This window comes from Caretta caretta, chromosome 2 (assembly GCF_965140235.1).
Source record: "Caretta caretta isolate rCarCar2 chromosome 2, rCarCar1.hap1, whole genome shotgun sequence".
Lineage (NCBI taxonomy): Eukaryota > Metazoa > Chordata > Testudines > Cheloniidae > Caretta > Caretta caretta.
The window spans coordinates 40,009,253-40,026,593 of record NC_134207.1 but is presented as its reverse complement, the minus strand read 5'-3'; the positions used below and the strand labels follow the sequence as shown (position 1 = coordinate 40,026,593).

At 37.9% G+C, this 17,341-nt stretch overlaps 1 protein-coding gene across 8 annotated transcripts in view; it reads left to right on the top strand.

Moving 5' to 3' along the window:
• VPS13B (vacuolar protein sorting 13 homolog B) overlaps positions 1-17,341 on the top strand; it is a 940,751-nt gene that overhangs the window by 353,752 nt on the left and 569,658 nt on the right. For 7 of the 8 annotated variants that reach the window (XM_048841327.2, XM_048841328.2, XM_048841325.2 and 4 more), the window contains one exon: positions 501-674. In XM_048841327.2, coding sequence (XP_048697284.2) covers positions 501-674 — 174 coding nt within the window. Of the gene's footprint in view, positions 1-500; positions 675-11,163; positions 11,440-17,341 lie in introns of those variants that run through there. The other variant, XM_075125028.1, reaches the window with a different exon arrangement.

The following is a 17,341-nucleotide window of genomic DNA, read 5'->3' as shown; positions in this document are numbered from 1 at the left end:
GTAAAATTTTCAGTTGTGGAGTTTTTCAGAGGTTTTGTGATGTAATGAATCTTTACTGCTTCTAGTGAAGAGATGTATATACAGTAAAAATTTTCAACCCATACAAATACCATATGTAGTCAGTGTTTAGAGCTTTTTCAACATAGTAATTATAATTAAATGTGATTTAGGAATTCCCAGGTGATTGTTGAGATAAGTGAGTGTTTTATTAGTCAGGAGATAGTAATTTACAAATTATTTAATGAGACTTGATTGGTTTATCTGGGAACATTATTTTAAATTAAATTTTAATTTAAATTCTTCTGCATATAAAAACGTTTGCAAAATAACTTTACAAGGAAGTTGTTTACTACTAACAAGTTTATAAATGCTGTTCATTCTTTGTATTTTGTCACTTTGTTCTATACTTATGTATTTAATAGCTGTCCTGCTGAGGCTAGTGAAAGTTAGTGTTGAATTATCTTGTAAGAAAAGGTGTAAAGAGTTTAATCTTTATTTAGGTGATGGTGGAAAAGAGAAGCTGATTCCTTTAATTCAAGGCCCTTCTGACACCAGAGACCTACACAGCAGCAAATGGCTCAATGAAAGTAGAAAACCAGAATCTCTCTTAGCTCCAGATATGGTAGCCTTTACAATCCAGAGTCCACAGTATATGGACTACTGCCATAATTCTGGTAAGTGCAAAACTCTTGTTAAGCTGGTATCACATTACATTTTCATATCCAATGTAGTTTTCGAAAGGGGGATTTGATATAAAATGTGCCAAATGCCCAGAGTTTCACATACTGCACATATTATAACTTCACTCTAGTTCACTCTGAAACTTAAAAACAAAACACACCATTGTAATATATATTCTCTTAGATAGTGCATGCCTAATTGACTTTGTTTGCTTTTTGAAAAAATTATATACTGTCTTCTGCCTACTTTTTTTTTTTAGTTTGACAAAATCCATGTTGTAGATGTTAATTTTATTCCAGTTTCTTATCTAACTAGGGTTTCATATACAAAAGCAACAAGTTAGTTCCTGAGTTGATACTGGATTCAAAATGGCTGATGTAAATCTGTAGCATAAATAATTGCCATTAAAAAATTGTGAATCCACATAGTAAAAAGTGACAACTTTGGAAACAGTTTGGAAACCATACATTTAGCCTCATCTATCTTGCTACAGTACTGTGGATTTAAATGGTAAGCAAGTTTAGAGTTTCTGAATAGCTTGTATAGGAGTTGAAGGAAGTTGCTGGTTTGGAAGATTTGGTAATGCCTGTGTAGGTATGAGCATTCATGTGGCATTCTCATGAATTCTGTGGTATTTAAACAAAACATTGGCCACTGGTGGTCTGTTTAAATGGACTTTGGAAATTTGAAATCCAGTTAGTTAAAAACAATTATATAAAAGACGTTTCAGGTACTGTATTTGGTCTTACATCCCCCTGCTAATATGTGCTGATGTAGTCATCATATTTTCCTATTTTTAAAATGATGTTGTAACCCTTGACACTGTTTTAAAGAATATAGGAAGCTGACAAATATACTGATTGTACCAGGGAAACCATAAAATTAACTTTGCACAAAGCACTGCAAAACAAAAATAAACTTCTGAGAGCACAAAGTACACATGGAAGCTACACTAGGATCCCTTTGAATATCTTGTCCTATGTGTGCTGTATGTAGTCTGTTTTTTTTGTTTTGTTTTCTGTTTTGTCTTCACTAAATTGTCTTTGTATTAAAGCTCTGCCCAGTAAGGTTTCAAATATTTATAGCAGGATTTTTATGATGATTATGTTAGGTAGTTCAAGTAGTGCAATGAACAAGTGCTTGGAGCCATTAACTTTCAAACATCCCCTTTTCCTTCCTTGGAAAAGCTTCTGAACATCTACCTATTTCTCAGCAGTCTTCTAACTTCAATCACTGCACACCACTAACTGTTCATGGCACTTGTTCATAACATTTGTATCGTTTTGTACCTTTTCTGTCGTTTCTTCATAAGTGTCTCAGTTCAAGGATCTCATGTTTGACTAGATCATATGACTCATTTTAAAGGACTGTATATACCTACCATCACTATATAAATTATAATTATTATTATTTAGAGTGTTTAAATATATTTTAGATTACCTTAAAAGTAGTACCATTTAATATTTGAGATTTTAAAAACAAATTTAATTGATTTTTGGAAGAGCATGTTTGAGAGAATTAAAAACAAAAAACAAATATAGGGCCAGATTTATGTACATGGACACTGAGAGGCCAGTTAAAGTGAGGCAGCAACAAAATAAGTCCTAATAAGGAGTTACAGTGAGTATCATGTAGGTGAATAATTAACAGATGTGTGAGTTTAAAATGCCATAAATCAAGTAGCTAGTTTTTCTTAGCAAATGGGAGAGTTTCAGAGAAGAGCCACAAGAATCACTGAAGGATTAGAAAACATGCTTTGCAGCAATAGACTCAAGGAGTTCAATCTGTTTAGTTTAACAAAGAGAAGATTAAGGGGTGACTTGATCACAGTTTATAAGTACTTACATGAGGAACAAATGTTTGATAATAGGCTATTCAATCTAGCAGAGAAAGGGATAACACAATCCAATGGCTCGAAGTTGAAGCTAGACTAATTCAGATGGCAATAAGATAACATTTTAACTATGAGGGTAATTAACCATTGGAACTTTTTACCAAGCGTTGTGATGGATAGTCCATCACTGGCAATTTTAAAATCAGGATTGAGTGTTTTTCTAAAAGATATGCTCTAGGAAATATTTTGGAGAAGTTCTGTGGCTTGCGTTATACGGGAGGTCAGAATAGATGATCACAATAGTTCATACTGGCCTTGGAATCCATGAATCTATAAAATTGAATGGCTGCTAAAGAATGTGCAATGCTGAAAATGGACAATTTTCTATCCTTTCCTTTCCTTTTTTTGAATGAAGGCCATGACAGCTACATACGCACAAAGTATTTGTTTTCCATTTATGAGTGTACAAAGGGTGTTGTGAGCATCATCTGAAACCATGAACAGAAACCATTAAAGCTAAATTGGATAGTTTGAGAGCTATAATAGGTTTAAACTACATTGGGATGGATATGGAAAATGAAGAGGGTATTGAAAGATTATGATGCAACCAATTTAGAAGAAGAATGGAAAAGTTCCTATGAGAGGAGAAATAGAAACAATTGTTCTCTACTGGTAATTTGATAGTGAAGAACATGGACCAGACAATATATGATCCAGAAAAAGAAAAAAAGGATGCTGTGCTACCCTTCTGGGAATCAAGGCAAGAAATATGACCAGAAAGGCCAAAGATAGATTAATTACACATAAATTTCTCAGTGGCCTATATTGGAACTAGTGACACGGGAGATTAATTAGAATAAAGGACAATTTTCCAGATCTTGGAAGAAAACTGAAAATACCTTGCAGATGAAGTTCTTACAGTTCCTTCTGTTGCAAGTATGAGTGAAGGAAGAATGACTAACTTAATTTTGCACCTATGGTGTAGACAGGAGGTTTTGTCATAGTACAGAATGGATTGTTTTCTGTAATGAGAGATGACTCGGTTATACTGTAATTCTCTATTTAGATTGGGAATCAACTTCTGGTATACACAACTAGTGGAGTGGGTACACTGTCTTTAAACGGGGTATAAATTGCAAGGAGGAGACTCTGCACAGTTTAAAAAAAAGAGGTAATATTAATTTGGAAGTACATGCCAAAAATGTTATCAAAAAGTGAATGATAATAATTAATTAATAATAAACCCTACATTAACATTTTTGTATCTATTTTCAACTTAATGAGGTGATGGTGTGAGGAGTAAGATAATACAGAATTAATATTAAATTACAGTGATTGTAACCTGGTAGAGAAACCTGAATCTCGGTAAAATGACTTTTACAAAAGCATTAACAGGACAAAGGAAAAATTATACATAATAGCCCATTTGTATTAACAATTTCTTAACAAGGGCTGATTCTTTTGATAGTGGTTTTTTTTTTTACATTTGTGTGTTTATAAAAAAGTGTGATACAGCAGTATCAGTTTGCCTTGTGCAGATAGCAAAGTATTTTCTAATATAAAAATAACAGTTAATTGTGATTTTACTAACAACAGTTCTGACCCTTAAATGTAACTTTGTATGTTAACACTCTTAATTCTGTAATCATTCATCTGTTTCAGTAGATTGGTGAGTGGTTTTTTTTAATAGTCTTTGGTCCCATGAATATCTTTGTAGCATTAGTGCTCCCTCACCTTTGTCTAGATCACAGCATATAATAATGGGATATAATAGAGAGGGGATGACTGGCAGGATTTTCTTTAAGGGACATAAGATTTGATAATGCCCTTCTACCCCTATCTGAAATAGCCTGGGTATATTGACTTTCAAAGCAAGGTGTGGTGCCCATTAGTTTCACTTGGCGTTTGAAGATGGATGGGGGACTTTGAAGATGAATGGGAGTATTGGCACTACTGTGATGGATGCAGCGGTGTCGATTTAGTGTGTCTGGTGAAGACACGATAAGTCGATGGGAGGGTACTCTCCCGTCAATGTCTGTACTCCACCTCCACAAGAGGTGGAAGCTATATTGACAATAGAGCGTCTCCTTATGACTGAAGTAGTGTAACTTAGATCAATTTATAACATTAGTGTAGACCAGTCCTTTGTGTTGAATTTTGAGCTTCTACTGAAAAGATGGGGTAAACTGTTTTATTTTGTACTCTTAAATAATTGGCAAGGCACTCAGAGCCTTTGTACAGATGCTTTTTATTACTTAAATCAGAAGGCAATAAAATAAATATAATTAGTAAATGATCTTCTTTGAACTGAACTTAAATATTGAATACTACCTTAGTAAAGCAAGGAAGTAAACAAAAGCAATCGTGTTACTTTTGGGTTCATTTGATATAAATTAGTGCATCTAGTAAACAAGGACCAAATTGATGATAAAAGATTTTTCTAGTTTTATGAGGGAATTACTAACAGTGGAGAATAAACATTTTCAAACTATTTTAAATGTTAATTAGGAATTGGTAGTGCCTCATTAACTTAAAGTGACTTTCCTTTCTTTCCCTTCCTTTCCTTAAAGTGACTTTCCTTTCAAGCATTTTCAGATACTGCTATTTAAAAGTATTTGAAATATATGCATAATTTCACAAATCTCTGAAAATATAAATACTCAATTTCAGAGTAATTTGAGTGTGTGGATATTTCTCAGCTTCCAAAAAAATCCTATGAAAAAGAGTGCACTGAAATTTTCAAAAGTGTCATAAATTATAACACTAGTAACAATGTTATTTGATATTTTTCCTACTATGCAAAGGTTAATTTTGTTCAGTAGGGTCAATTGGAAAGGAAAGGGTGGGCTTAAAATCCAATTTTGCTTTTTTTTTTTTTTTTTTTTAAGCCCAAGGGTTAAAATGAAGTTATCAATGGCAATTATTTTTCCATTTTACCACTCTGGTCTGGAATATTGTAAATTCTAGCTGAAGTTAGTTTTTTAAAGTTAGAACAATGTTTTATAAATTTTTCAATTTAAATTTAGATGTATGTCTTTAAAAAAAAGTAAAATCTCAATGAACTGCTTGAAGTACCTTTTAAAATATTTTTGACATGACAAGTAAGTAAGACTGCTTATATATTGTCGTGAATAAAGACAATTCACATTTGTGGTTTGGGCACAAATGCGTAAAAATTATACCCATCTATCTTATTACATTTCCTCTCCTATCCCTGAGGACTTTTGCTATGTACTTTATCTATAATTGTTGCCAGTTTTCTGTCATGTTCCCACTGGGCTTTTGGTGCAAAAAACCTTATCCTCTCGATGACAGAGCTTGCCCGAATGATTTCATGCTCTTAGCATTTTTGTTCACAGGAATTAGGGGCAAAATGTAACTACAGCTGAACATAGCGTCTATTTTTGTAATTTTGAAGTTTAGACTCTGTTATTGGAACTAAATGAAGAGATGCAGGTGTTCTCCAGTTCAGGTCCTTTGGGATTTTTTGATGGTAGATGCTTGAAAAGAAAATGCATATGTTTCCAGAGTCAAACAGCAGCTGTGGACAAGGATTTATGTTTTTCTCAGAACTTTGGGATTTCAAAATGTTACATTTAATCACATGCACAGAAAGGAGTGCAAATGTTAAAGATGTTACATATAAAACTATGGATCTGATCTCTTTACCATACCAACTAGTTGTGGGAGTACAGGAACAAAGTGATCTTTAATCTTAATATCAACAATTTCAAAAGGATTATGATAGTTGCCAGGACTCAGTCTTTTGCGAACTCTGCAGTTGCAGCACAAAGCATTTTTATCCTCTTAATTACTTTTAAAATATAATTTATTCTCATTATTTTGCCTTTAAAAAAAATCCTGGTACCAGGTAATATATGTTCCTGAGAGTACAATGTTTATATTGTATTTTTGTTAGGATAAGGTAAATTAGGTTTCAGGCAGTTATACATTCTAAGATGAGTTCCATTAACTATTGCCTGTAGTTTTCAAAATTGGGTTGACAACAACAGTTAAAATACTTGGAGTGTGAGGCTAAAATTAGAAAAGTTCCCAAGTTACAAACCTTGCCAAAATGAATGTTTTACTGGTAATGAGTGTGCTGTCAATTCTGTATATTTTAAGCATTTGAGATTTGTTAGTAAATGAAAAGTGCTGTCTACAGACACATTATCCATGATGAGTAATTGTACTATATCTCATGTGTATAGTTTTTGAAAGTGGAGACTTTGTGTGTTAATTGTTCCTTCCTCATAAAAAAGTGACTTGCATAATGTGAGTAAACTTGATTACAAAATCTTTAAACACAGAACAGTTTTTAATAACTTTTTAGTAATTGTATGTGACCCTGATTCACCAGGTGCTTATGTTCTTTAGTCAAGGCCTGCAGCTAACCTGCTTCTCTGCTAGCTTAACCACAGGCAGTCTATTGAGCACAGGTGGGCCTGAATTGAACCTCCTGATTGGCATAACAGCCTGATTGGCTGACGGGATCCACAGACTTGTTCTTAAGGCCAGTGGCAGGGTGCTATCTGCTCAAAATATTTCCCAGCAACAGCACTTAATTCTGGCCCTGCTCCAACCTTCCCTGACCCCAGGTAACCTGGATCTGACCTTTGGCTCCAATTCCTGGCTCTGACTATGGCTTGACCTTCGGCTGTGGCATCTGCCTTCTGACACTGGCTCTGACCCTCAGCTCCTTTTTCTCAGCACCTGGCTTCTGTTCCCACCATTAGGCAAGATTGCCCACATTCTGCTCCATAACAGTTTGAGCAGCCTAAAAGGAACCATCGAGGGGAAAAAGGGCCTCCTTCCCCGCCGACATGGATCCCACTAGGACAAACGCCACCCTGTTGGAAATAGTGGGGTGTGTACACAATCTGTATACTCCACAGGTGCAGAATGTGGCCCTTCAGGTGCAAGCTGCAGCTTCAGCTTCCTGCAAACCAAAGATTCCACTGCCAGGTGAATACAGTGGTGATTGCAGCAAATTCCACGGATTCCTGAGTCAGCGTCAGCTTCTGTTGGCACTGTGAGCATTTCCCACCAATCAAGCCTGGGTAGGACTTACCAACTTGGTAACAGAGGAGGCTTTGATCTGGACTTTCCCACTCCTGGAGAAATCTAACCTGTTCTGGGTTAGTTTGAAAACCATATGCAAGCCATGGTGCCAATTTTTGATGATCCAAACCACACATGCGCAGCACAGACTGAACTCGAAGCATTGTGATGGAGGTGCCAATTGATTGCCAAATGGCCATGGAATTTCAGAGCCTGGTAACAGATACCAAGTGGAATGTGGGTGACAGCATTACCACTTCCAGCCTACCCTCAGCAAAAAAAATCAAGGATGAGCTGGCGTGGGTGGAGTCCCCACCCGACTTGGACAATTTAATTGAACCTATGAATAAGGATCGATAGCTGTCTGACAGAGCACTGTGAAGAGCAAAGCTTAGCCTCCTGTGCCCCACTGGTTTCTCTGGCCTCAGCTCTCCAGTCACCAGCTTTGTCCCTCCAGGTTGAGCCCATGCAAATTGACCAAGCCCAGCCCTGCCTTTCAGATGCTGAGAAAAATGGAAACCAAATGGTGGGCTTATGCCTATACTGTGCAGAGTCTGGATACATCAAATCAGGCTGTCCTGCAAAGGTCGGACTTGAGTCCGAGCTGGGAAACGCCAAGTCCCAGTCCCAACAGAGGGGTATGGGTTGGGCTGGTATTTTTCCTGTCCCTCCAGTACACAACATCAATATATGTCTGCTGGTACTGTGGCAATGGCTAACCAGAACCTGACACATCTCTGATTCCCCTTCCAACTCTCCACCATGACTGAAGTCCACTGGAAGCACTGGTGTATTCAAATACCTCCAGTAATTTCATGGACTTGGACATTGCACAAGCCCATTCACTGTAAAAGCTCTTTGCACTTGGTGGAGTCTGATGACGAGTCGCTTCTCTCAACATGTCTGGTTACCCAACAGACTGTTCCTTTGGGTCACCACCCTCCAGGGTCGTTGAGAAACCTTCCAATTCAGACTCATCCAAGGCCCTGCACTCTCCAGTTATCCTTGGCATGCTCTGGCTCACTGCCCAAGACCCTCATATCCGTTGGCCCACAGGCACAGTACATTTCAACTCCCTGCACTGTCGGTAATCTTGTCTCCCAAAACTCAGATGTGATACAGAAGCCCTCTGCAACTTGGTCTGCCTTCTCTGAGAACCTGAGTTTGAGGCTATTAGTTCACAGGGAATTTCAGGATCCTCTGTGCTGCTTCCAACAACTTCAGCGATACCTGTTGAATACCAAGTATTTGTCAACATGTTTGTTAAGAAGAATACGGACACCTTCCTGCCCCCTCACAGTTATGACTGCCCCATTAACCTTCAGCTAGGAGTAGAGATCCTTTTCAGTCGCATCTATTGTCTCACTGAGCCTGTGCTAGAGGTACTCTGGAGCTACCTTCAAGAGAACTTTCAAAAGGGTTTCATCCATCAATCCATTCACATCTCCAGCTGGGGCACTGATTTTCATTGTAAAGGAGGAGGATGGATCTCAGTGGCCCTGTGTGGACTACAGAGCACTAAACAAGATCACCCTCCAGAACTGGTACCCTTTCCCCCTCATCAATGAGCTTTTTGAATAATTTTGTTCCACCAAGGCCTTCACAAAGTTGGACCTCCCTGGAGCTTACAACTTGGTGCAGATTAGGAAGGGAGATGAGTAGAAGACTGTCTCTTGCCTTCCTTGACTCTGAGTAACCATATTCTGACCTTCAGCTCCAATTCCTGGCTCTGACTCAAGCTTCACCCTTGACTCTAGCATTTGGCATCTTGACACTGGTCCTGACCTTCAGGTCCAATTCCTCGCTCTGGCATCTGGCTTCTGTCTCTGGTTCTGACCCTCAGCTCTGTATCCTGACTCCTGCTGTGACCACTAGGCAAAGCTGCCCATGTCCCAGTCCCTCACAGTGCCTTGCTGTACCTTGGAGAATAAAGGTTCTGTTTTAGTACTATTGTATGTGGAAAAGAGGTTATTTTCTTTGTTACTACGCTCTTTCTCTACCTGCCAGCTCCCATAATTAAGTTGCTGGTCTCTATTTGTGATGTAATGGTCTGTATTCATGGTACTTGTGATGTAACAAATTGACTATTTAAATTTTATTGCTGGATCAGGTAGGAACAGCAGATGGGGATGCCAAAGAAAAAAAGTTTAATAATAAATATCTTTGCTAGCAACAATGGTAGATTTATGTTTAAAATAATGTCTATTTGTAAGATTTAAGAATCCTCTGTTTAATTTATTTATTAAGCTGTGTGTGCAATTGCTACTTGTACCAAGGGGGAAGTAATCCCTTTCTTGAGTACAGTTTGTTACTCTACTCACCATGATTGCGACTCCATCTCCTGGGAATAAAATCAGGGTGGGGTGTGCTGTTGTACTGTAACAACTAGATCAGTATTATGTCTAGAGACCTGCATAACCCCAACAGTTGGTAAGGAAGATGATCTAATTCTGGATAGGGAGTTGTATTGTACAGCAGGTAGGCAGTTCATTTCAATGATCTCTCCTTTCCCATCAAATAACACTGCAGTTTCCTGAAGCATAGCTTTTTTTTTTTTTTCTTCTCTCTGTTTCTGCAGTGGCCTGTCTTTCCCCTGGATAGGACAGCCTGGAATGCAGCTTTTAGTGTTTTGTGTGACTTAGAAACTCTTGTATAATTTTTGCTAAATAAGCTCCTGAATTGTGTCAAATAAAATGGAAAAACTGCTACTTTTTAACGAGAATAAAGAAAAAAATGAATATACTGGATCAGTGCAGTTATTATAGGGGGAGCTAGTAATGACTCCTGTAGGTTACCTATCACTTTCCATTGCAAAAAAACCATCTTGTGCGTTTATTTTTTAGCTGCACTAACACTATTATTATTTGCAGCAGCACATTGAAATTTTGGTTGGGGAAAGCCCGGTGGCAAGAGAAATGCCTTTTCTTTGTTCCATTTGTTGGAAATAGACATTTCTCTTACCTTGCTTGTATTATTCAGGAAGTGTTTGGCAATAAGGGAAAATAATAAATAAATATGAAACTTTTAAGGTTGGATCCATGTGCTCTGGGTCCACAGCGTTCATCTCAGAGTGGAGTGATTTTTGCTTATTCAAAATGGAGATCAGAAATACAAAGTAGAGACTGGAGAGTTTTCTCTGGTAATAGATGAGATTTCCACCAGCATGAAGTGGTACAGTTCTGTTCGGCATGACCACACCGCCCTGGAGTCTTTCTACATCAGTGTTTGCAGCATTAGTGATGAACCACCTCAGCTCATCATAACTGATGCAGAATCCATGTAGCTGTAGTATGTCAACTAAATTTGTGAATCCCAAACTCATGGTGTAGCAGTGCCACAAGGCAAATGTCCAGTGGTGAGATAATTTTGGAACTCTTAAATGCTATGCAATCTGCAATTGAGAGGCACCTTGTTTGAATGTCTTCTGAAGGATGATACTCATAGCTCGGTGAATTATATGGCTCTCTATCTGTCAACCAAAGCACAAACTCCTGCTCCAGTTGGGGCACAAAAGTAGCTGACCTCTGCAAACTGCTATCACCGGCTTTGGGGATAATATTCTGAGGCTTTCATTTTGGCTATTTCAGATGAAAGGATTGAAGCACCATTAAACAAAACCACTTGTTCATTTGAAAGCTTTTCATCGGGCTCACTTACCAGAAGAACAGTCACAAAACATTTGGATTACTTAAATTCATGCTTCAGATTACTGGCAACTTGGATTAGCATCAGCTTCATGTTGTTTGCACTGTACTGAAAAATGGTAGACTTGTCTTGTTCATGCTGTGCATGGAATGAAATTGGAGAACCATAGTGGTTTTCTTGTTTTGCCTGTAATTTTGCCACTGGAATAGCTTTCAGTTTCTACATCTGAGGGAAGAAGGGCTTTATATCTTCTCCAGCTTGGACGGGAGAAGAGCCTTCTTGTTGTGCATAAGATCACTGTCTGTCTCTTCAGTAAGCTAATAAAATGCAATGTCATAAGGTGACTGTATAGTTGCTGTGTAACTGGATGGTTTTGCTTTAAGATTTGTTTTGCTCAAGTAGAAAGAAAGACACGTTGAGTGATAAACTGCATCCTTCGCAATCAAGTCCTCCGGAGATATTCTGTGCAATATGTCACCATCTCCTCTTTGAAGTGCTGCCTCCTTTAGGCTACTTGGTCTCTCAGAGGTTTCTGTTTTATAAAGTTTCTTACCTTGTGTGTTTTTCCTCAAGCAAATAATGTAAAAGGACCAATCACTGGAGGACATGATTGCTCTGATGGGTATAGAAGCAGGTGAACATGATGCTCTCTGACCAGGTTCAGAGTCTGTTTTATTTCCTGGGTTCAATACAACTGTGAATTGCAAATTTGACTTGGTTGTGTATTTTTCAAGGCAACCCCTATGATAGAGTATTGGAGGCACATCATCTAAACAAGAAAATTCATCCAGTAACTGTCAACACAATTCATCTGGCTTCTACTTCCAGTATCACAGAATTGTGTCCAGCACTGGTGACTTTTGCATTTTTTTAATTTTCTTGACAAATAACATATTTTTTCAACGTTTGTGGAAAGTCCTTTTCTTTTTTATGTAAGCTTTAAGACGCTTATATCCAGCATGTTTTCATATTTTGCATCTTCCCTGTAGAGGTAAAATTTCCAAAGTATATTGCTAACATTACCATCACCATTTTTCATTTTGTACAAGTATACAAACTTGTGCTAACTTATAAATTAGATCTAGAGGTTAGTATAAAAATGGCTATTTTTGCTCAGTGAGCACTTTGATTGAAGCCCATACAAAGCTGTGTATTGTCATCTCTAACACTAATAATGACCTGTGCATAAGTGTCACTGAGTTAAAAAGCTAGTTTCTAGAATATTTAAAAGGCTAGTACCGCGTGCATAGGCAATTACAACCTTCTACCAGGGAGACTAGTTGATACATTGTATGTACAAAAGCTTGCAAATGGAGAAACATTATGTTAAGAATTCACTTAAATTTGCACCTACTATGCAGTACAAACTGTGGGCATGCAATCTACTGCTACTGGTACACAACCTTCAGTGTGAGACTATTCTGATCATCAAATTTCAATTGAAAATATAGAAAACTATTATCATTTGTGAGATACTTTAACAATTAAGAAAGTGATATGAAAACATTTCATGTTAGTATATTGCAAAATATTGATATTCGCCATTTTTGCCACATGCTAAAGAGCTACCTCATTTCTGAAGAAAAATTATTTGCCCATGCAAAACCAATAAAAATCTTTTAATACATTATTTGTAGCTTTGACCAATACCAGTAAGGTGTTGAAATTAAAAGAAACAGCAAAAACTGTAGTTATAGTCATGTTGCAGTATTTATGGAACTGTGCAAAAAAAAATGACGCTTTCTAATTTTGGATGCCACAGTTTCACCTCACCTACAGGCTTACAGCACCATTTGATAGCTCCACATCATATCTCATCTAATTGCACATAAAATAAACTTTTAAATGGTATATATGGGTATGTGTAGTATGGGTACATTAAACTCCAAAAATATGGCTATTTTTTGGATAATTGCCATATGCCTATGTGTAGTAGGGGGCTTGGAGAGAGTGTCATGCTGAGTTCCTCCCTAACCAGCAGTGCAAGTAGGCCAGTACGCTGTACCAGCAAGCTATTTATAGCCGGTACAATGTACTCGAAAGACACAGTAGCAACCCCAGCGGAGGAGAGGGCTGGGGGTTCTGCTCCTTTCCCCACTGGGAGGGACAGCAGGGAAAGAAGCAGAATGCCGGCAACTTCTCCGGCGGCTGTGCCACCAGGCCCCAGCCCTGTCTCCAGCGCAGCAGGACTCAAGAGGAGGACAGAGCCCCGCCCCCACCCCAGGTAACATGGGATGGGTAGAGTGTGGGGGCCCCAGGCTGGGGGCGGGGTGATGAGGAGTCACATGGAGGGTCATGTGGGGAGGTCATGTGATCCCCTTAATTGGTGGCCCGCTCTGTACCGGTAAGACATGGATTTTACTTGCACCACTGTCCCTAACCCATCCCCCTCTCCTCTGGATAACAGCTTTCTGTTGACACCTAATGTAGTTAGTTCTGTAGCTGAGGTGGTAAAGGTCTATGCTGCAGTGTTGAAGGTTTAAGGTTCAAACCCTGTTGATGCTGCATAATTGGGGAGGACTGTTAGTTGTACATAATAGAACTTATTTTCCTTTAAGAAGAGAAAAGCCTACGATATTTTGTACCAAAAATATGTTGTGTTGTTTAGGAAGTTTCAAAATTAAACATTTGAAAAATAGGAAATGCTAGACACAAGGTTACATATGGAACTTTAATTCTGCCCTCTTGTGTATAAGGATTATGATACAGTCCTTAATTATATGATCACGTACTACTGTTTTCTATAGGACCTGCGTCATTCAGTTCACTGACTGGCAGAATTCAAGTTGCACAGGCATCGTTAAATCTGGCATCTCCTAATTGCGAGGGCTTTATTTAGCAACCTAAATAACATCTCTTAGGGTTTTTTGTATGTAATAAATTATATATGGCAGGCCAAACATACGATTTTATTTCAGTAACAATATGGGCTAATACAATTTTCTATAATATATTTGTATAAAGCAGCTTTCTCACTCAAGACACCTCAGAGCATTTTATTAAGCAAGGTGACTAGATGCTGATTGTGCAGAAAGGTTTTGGAAACCTGACAGCTACTATATTCTCCAGAATTGCTGACACACAGCTTTGGACATTAAAATCTGTTTTTAATTAAGAGAGTATATGTTGGCCAAGATATCGGGATAGGTCCTACTCATTTTGAAAAATTGCCTTGGGATCTTTAACTTGCATCTGGATGCTCACCAGAGATGGGTAGAAAGGACCATGGCTGTTCACTTTCATGTAATGTTTAAATTTCTTCCAACTTTAATACTTTAGTTACATTGCCATAACTATCCTTTTTTTGTGTGACAGAGCTGATGCGTATAATGTTGAATGAGAAAAATATTGCACTGAAAATAAATGCAATACATATAAAACATAAATGTATTTCACATGTTGCTTATTTTTATGTTTTAGGTTAATTATTCACTTTTCAAATGACACTATTTTCTTCAAAAAGTGTAATAATAAATTAAATGTCAGTATATTGTAACTGTTTATTCTTTAAGGGTACTGTATTTTAATGCAGTGTAACCTTTATTAAGTATTTCATATAAAGTTATAAGTGTGCACAAATAGTTGTGATTGTACTTTGAGTTTTAATTATTGTTCTGAAACTCTGATTACTACTGAACACTCATACTATTATAATTTTATACGAATGGTTTTCAACCTTTTTCATTTGTGGACCCCTAAAAATTTTCATATGGAGGTGTGGACCACCTTGGAAATCTTAGACTTAGTCTGTGGACCCTGACTGGTACACGGACCAAAGGTTGAAAACCACTTTTCTTTGGTAACAACAATCTTTGATGGACTCCTTAGACATAGTCTGCAGACTCCAACTTGAAAACCACTGTTTCATACAATTGAAGTGTTCTTTTTAATTAGATGGTCTGTTTTCAACTATAAATATTTTCATCATGCTACTTCTCTGTACTCCATTATTCACCACAGCCCAGCCTCTGTTGTGGATGAAGAGGGAATGTAGATTGTTCTACAAATGTTTTCAGGAAATGGCCACAGATTCAAAAGTTTTGATTGCACACATGCTTACTGAAAATCGTTGTTATACATGTTTTTTTATTAAAACCCAGACTACTTGTTCTGGGACATAATCTCAAATCTACAAAGCAATGAACGTTTTCAGAACATTAACAATATCAATGAAAAAGTGCCTCACTGATTTGCGGCTCATAGGAATTGCCATACCAGATTACAACTGTCGTCACAAGATAAAATTATAAAATTACCATGTGACTAAAGAAATGTAGTGCCATGTGAGATATGGAACAGATCAGAGCTAGGATTAGACAGTCCCAAAACTTCTTGGGATTTAATCAGTAAGCTAATTGTAACTCAAAAAGACAGTGCCAGCGACAAACTGAGCTAAAACAATATTTTTCTATATCTAGAAAAGCTGACCAAGATTTTCAGAAGTGATTAATGATTGTGGAAACCCCAGTTTTCACTTCAGAAACTATAAAGAAGCCTGTTTTCATAAAGTGCTGAGTACCCACCCTCTGAAAATCAGGCTCCCTTAAATTGGGCATCCAAAAATTGAGACTTCCAAAATCACTACTCATTTTTGAAAATGTTGGCCATTAATCTTTTATATACTGAATAAGTAACATCTGCCTTTTTCTCCAAAGCATCTAAGTACAACTAGTTTGCACTAAATACCAACATGCCTGCCTATATATAACAATGATGCATTAAATAGCTAGGTATTGTGGGTGCTTTAGAAGTATCTAAGATAGATTTATTATGTAGAACAATAGTGAATATACTACATGTATATTATGTGCTCTTAGTTGTAAATATCTCCATAAAACAGTTTTTAAAAAATGTAACTTCAAACACAGGCACCATAAACACAGTAGAATATTTAATTTACGTGCAATGTAGTAATTTTAAGTTGTGACAGGTTCAGGCCAGATGGCTACAGGAGAGTGATAGATGGTAGATATATTAGCCCCAGGTTAAGAAGGTCCCTTTTACCTGGGTAAGGTAACAGGGAAGGTTCCAGAACAATCAGGAACTTTCTGGAAACAATTAACGCAGACCGGCTGATTAGAACACCTGCAGCCTATCAAGAAGCTGCTAGAATCAATTAAGACAGGCAGGCTAATCAGGGCACCTGGGTTTAAAAAGGAGCTCACTTCAGTTTGCGGTGTGCCTGTGAGGAACTGGGAGCAAGAAGCTGAGAGTGAGAAGGTGTACCACTGGAAGACTGAGAAGTACAAGCATTATCAGACATCAGGAGGAAGGTCCTATGGTGAGAATAAAGAAGGTGTTGGGAGGAGGCCATGGGGAAGTAGCCCAGGGAGTTGTAGCTGTCGCACAGCTGTTACAGGAGCCACTGTAGACAGCTGCACTCCCTCCATCCCCCCAACTCCCTATTTGATACTGCAGGAGTCGACCTGGACTGTGGGTTCCACCAGAGGGAAAGGTCTCTGGCCTGTTCCCCAATCCACTAGGTGGATCAGCAGAGACTGCAGGTATTGTTGTTCTTCCTTTTCCCCATGCTGGCCAGTGATGAGGCTAACTGAGTGAACAGCAGATTTGAGTCACGAAAGTGGCCAAACTGAAGGCTGCTGTGAACCTCTGAGGCAAGCAAACCTGCCAATAAGCGCAGGACCCACCAAGCCAGAGGAGGAACTTTGTCATCAAGTCTTATTTGAAATTCACTTTTGAAACACTTCCAACATTCTTATTACTTCCTGGCAAGCTAAATGTATTTGAAAAATACACTGTTATGATTATATAATTTAATGAAATAACTACATTTTAAAAATTGTTACTTAACTTGAATTTGATTTGCAGTTAAATTATTTTGAGGAGGAGGATAGAAACAACACAGCAGGGAGGACAATGTGTTTTACTGAAACAATAGCTGAGTTACAGATTACTATATCTATAACCCCAGTCCTGCAACTGACTCTGTGCAGGCACTGGCATCAGCCTGAGCAGAAACAGCTGCAGGTTCAGAACCTATGTTTGTACTCAAACAGGTATTAGGCTGCTAACTTACTGAAAATGACTAAGAGACAATCAAAACAGATTCAGAATTATATTTTCAAGGACATGCAGGCAGATCTAAAACCCTTTAGGTTG